Source organism: Ixodes scapularis, unplaced genomic scaffold, assembly GCF_016920785.2.
Source record: "Ixodes scapularis isolate PalLabHiFi unplaced genomic scaffold, ASM1692078v2 PGA_scaffold5__190_contigs__length_132052651, whole genome shotgun sequence".
NCBI lineage: Eukaryota > Metazoa > Arthropoda > Arachnida > Ixodida > Ixodidae > Ixodes > Ixodes scapularis.
In genome coordinates this window covers 48926468-48929217 of record NW_024609880.1, presented here as the reverse complement: position 1 = coordinate 48929217, position 2750 = coordinate 48926468, and the positions used below count along the sequence as shown (strand labels likewise).

Genomic DNA, 2750 nt, shown 5'->3' with positions numbered 1-2750 from the left:
TAGCGATCTTTTGCCCGGCAGTCCCGCTTCCGTCAATGCCAGCACCGGGCGTGGGTTGCTTTGCAGATGCAGGCTAACCTCACTGTGCTTGGCGTTGAGGCCTCTGGCATTCCACTGTAGGACGGTCGGTGCCGTTCGAGTGATTGCGTTTCTTCTGGGGGTTTGTGCTGCCATCCCGTACTTTGCTTGCTTCTATGTGCTGCCCATCTAGAAGACAGCCCCAAGGAGGCCCTCCAGGAAGAGAAGACTATTTAGTGTTGTGCGGAACTCCGATGGCGGCAACAGCTCGAGGAGCCGGCGCACTGTGTTGAACACCAAGCTGATAAATTTGCTCGCGGTAGACCGCTCAGCGGACTCTGGAATTGACGTCCCTTGCTTTGACAGTATCCCCTGTGTCTCGGGATGGTAACGTGGCTTTTTTCTATCCGCCGCCGGATTTGGGGGGAGCCCTGAGTGACATCGCGATAGGTGAGACCCCTAGCGTGGTTGTCCCTGCCACCGTTGTGTAGGTTATCGGCCTTTGCTGCCCCTGCCGGATTAGAACTGCCTTGTGCCCCAGGGTCCACGCCTTGCGCGGCGGTCATGACTTTTAGGCTGCGAGGTGCCCGCTCCGGGTTTCTCTACATGTTGATTGTTGCGCCTTTTGATTTTTCGCTGTTCCTCGACTACCTTGGCCGCTTCCAGGAACGTGATGTTCTCTCGCACCTTGACCTTGCAGGTCTCCTTCTCCTTTTGGAGCTTTGGGCACTCCGTTGAGGTTGCTTCGTGCGCTCGCTGACAATTTACGCACTTCTGTGCTGAAGTGCAGTTTTCTTCACCATGAGCCTGTGCGCATTTGGGACAAATGGCGCTGTTAGGACAGGTTGCCACTACGTGTCCGATGCGAAAGCACTGTCGGCACTGTAGGGGACGCTGGACGAAAGGCCTAACGCTGTGCCTTACTAATCCAATCTTGACGTGGGCAGGAAGCGTGTCACCCTCAAACACAACCTTGACTGCTTGCGTTTTGCCTAGCCGCCTAACTTGCACGACGCTCACTCCCGCTGCCGATTATCTTACTCAGCCTGTCTTCGGTGATATCGGTGTCGACGTCCGAAATTACCCCTACTCTTGAGTTCTTCGAGCGAGGGAGAAAAGCTCGTACAGGCACCCCGCATATTTTGGTCAGAATGAGGAGCTCTAGCACCCCCGCCCTCCGTCCTCGCATCCGTGGCTATTATGTTTTTTCCGTGTGTTTACTAGTACCTCGCTAAACTGACCGGGAGCCAGTGCTTCCAGTTCGTCCGATAGCAGCTGGCGGTTGATTTTCCTCAGATTCGTGGCGGGAACGGTTGGCGCGAACAGAACGGTGCGTGCCGTATTAGGAAGTTTCACGATACCTTGGCTCCGTTGAGATCCTTCGTGTCGAGTCCTCTTTTTCTTTCTGTTGACTGTTGTGAAGTCGCCGTCCTCCTTGCTACCGAGAACGCTGCCGTCCATGGCCCCTTCGTCGTCTTGTAGCATTGATGTTGTGTGTGCGAACTCGCCGGAGCTGCTCTCACTCAGGTGTCGCTTTGCTGGCGTGGGGGTCGCTCCTCCGTCCGGAAGTTGGCTGGCGTGGGACATCGTTTGGGAGGCCGGAACCCGCTGTACAGGGTGCTGTCCCCCGTACGGGGTGGTGACGCCCACCGTGGCCAACGCCTACGAACTTCCTATCCACTTTCCGAAAAACACCCCCGCCCACTGGACTAGAAAGAAAGAATTTCACGTCCCGAGAAAACCGTGCGAACCGGTAGCCACGAGCGCTGAACTCCGCAACGTCTACGTTCTGGGACCGGTTTTTTATGCTATCTCTGTGTCCTGATTTTATTACATAAAACGACACTTTTATACCATCCGAGTTTCTGATTTTGCTCCATCACTAGCCAACCCGGTGCCAGGCCGCGTCATTAAGGTACGCACGCTCCTTGTACAGTAAATCAATTGAGGCCACGCTGACACATGCTGCACCACCCTTCTTAATCTCATCTGCCTCGACTATCTCCCTCACAGTTTTTTCTTTGTGCCGTGCCAGAATCTTGCTCTCGTAAAACAACGGCACGCACTTGCAACTTTGACAATGATCAGACAGATGACCGTCCCGATAATTTCCAGCTTTAAGTTTGTGTTCCCTCAGCCTATCATTAACACACCTACCTGTGTTCCTCAATGACGCGGCCTGGCACCGTGTTGGCTAGTGGTGGAGCAAAATCAGAAACTCGGATGGTATAAAAGTGTCGTTTCATGTAATAAAATCAGTTGTTAGTAGCGCACTGTGCTGTCTGTAACTCGCCTCTCTGTCCCTGTTTTTTGAGCGCTAAGATGTATTCCAAAGTAATTAAGTTAAGTTACTGAGTATTCACGTCAAGAGCAATTTTAGTAGAGTAGAAATTACTCAAATTGAAAGTATTTGAGAAAATTACTAATTACTGCAAAAAAGTAGCGAATTACTTTGGAAGTTACTTTTGAAGTTATTTTTATGTTTTTTTTGTGGTAAAAAAAAGTACACACGTTTTGATCCGTTAGCGAAATTGTGCTAGCCAAATATGAATCTGCTTGTTTTTTTGTCACAGAAATGCTTTAACAGCTGGTTTTGCTTCTGCGTGCCTAATTGCTTTGTACTTTCCTGTTTGTTTGGTCAATGATGTAATGTGAACGCGTCATCTCTACTTTGAGGTTTAGCACTGACCGAGCTTGATTTTTTAGACAGTCTTTGTTTGTTTACAGTGTTG

General features: G+C 50.8%; 1 protein-coding gene across 1 annotated transcript; it reads right to left on the bottom strand.

Annotated features, from left to right (window-relative positions):
• Window positions 1-234: 234 nt before the first annotated feature.
• LOC121838127 lies at window positions 235-1785 on the bottom strand. Its single transcript, XM_042294201.1, has 2 exons — window positions 1206-1785; window positions 235-1043 (listed from the first exon to the last, which is right to left on the bottom strand). The coding sequence occupies exons 1-2, from the start codon at window positions 1603-1605 to the stop codon at window positions 538-540; spliced, it is 906 nt and encodes a 301-aa protein (XP_042150135.1). The 5' UTR covers window positions 1606-1785; the 3' UTR covers window positions 235-537.
• Window positions 1786-2750: the final 965 nt, after the last annotated feature.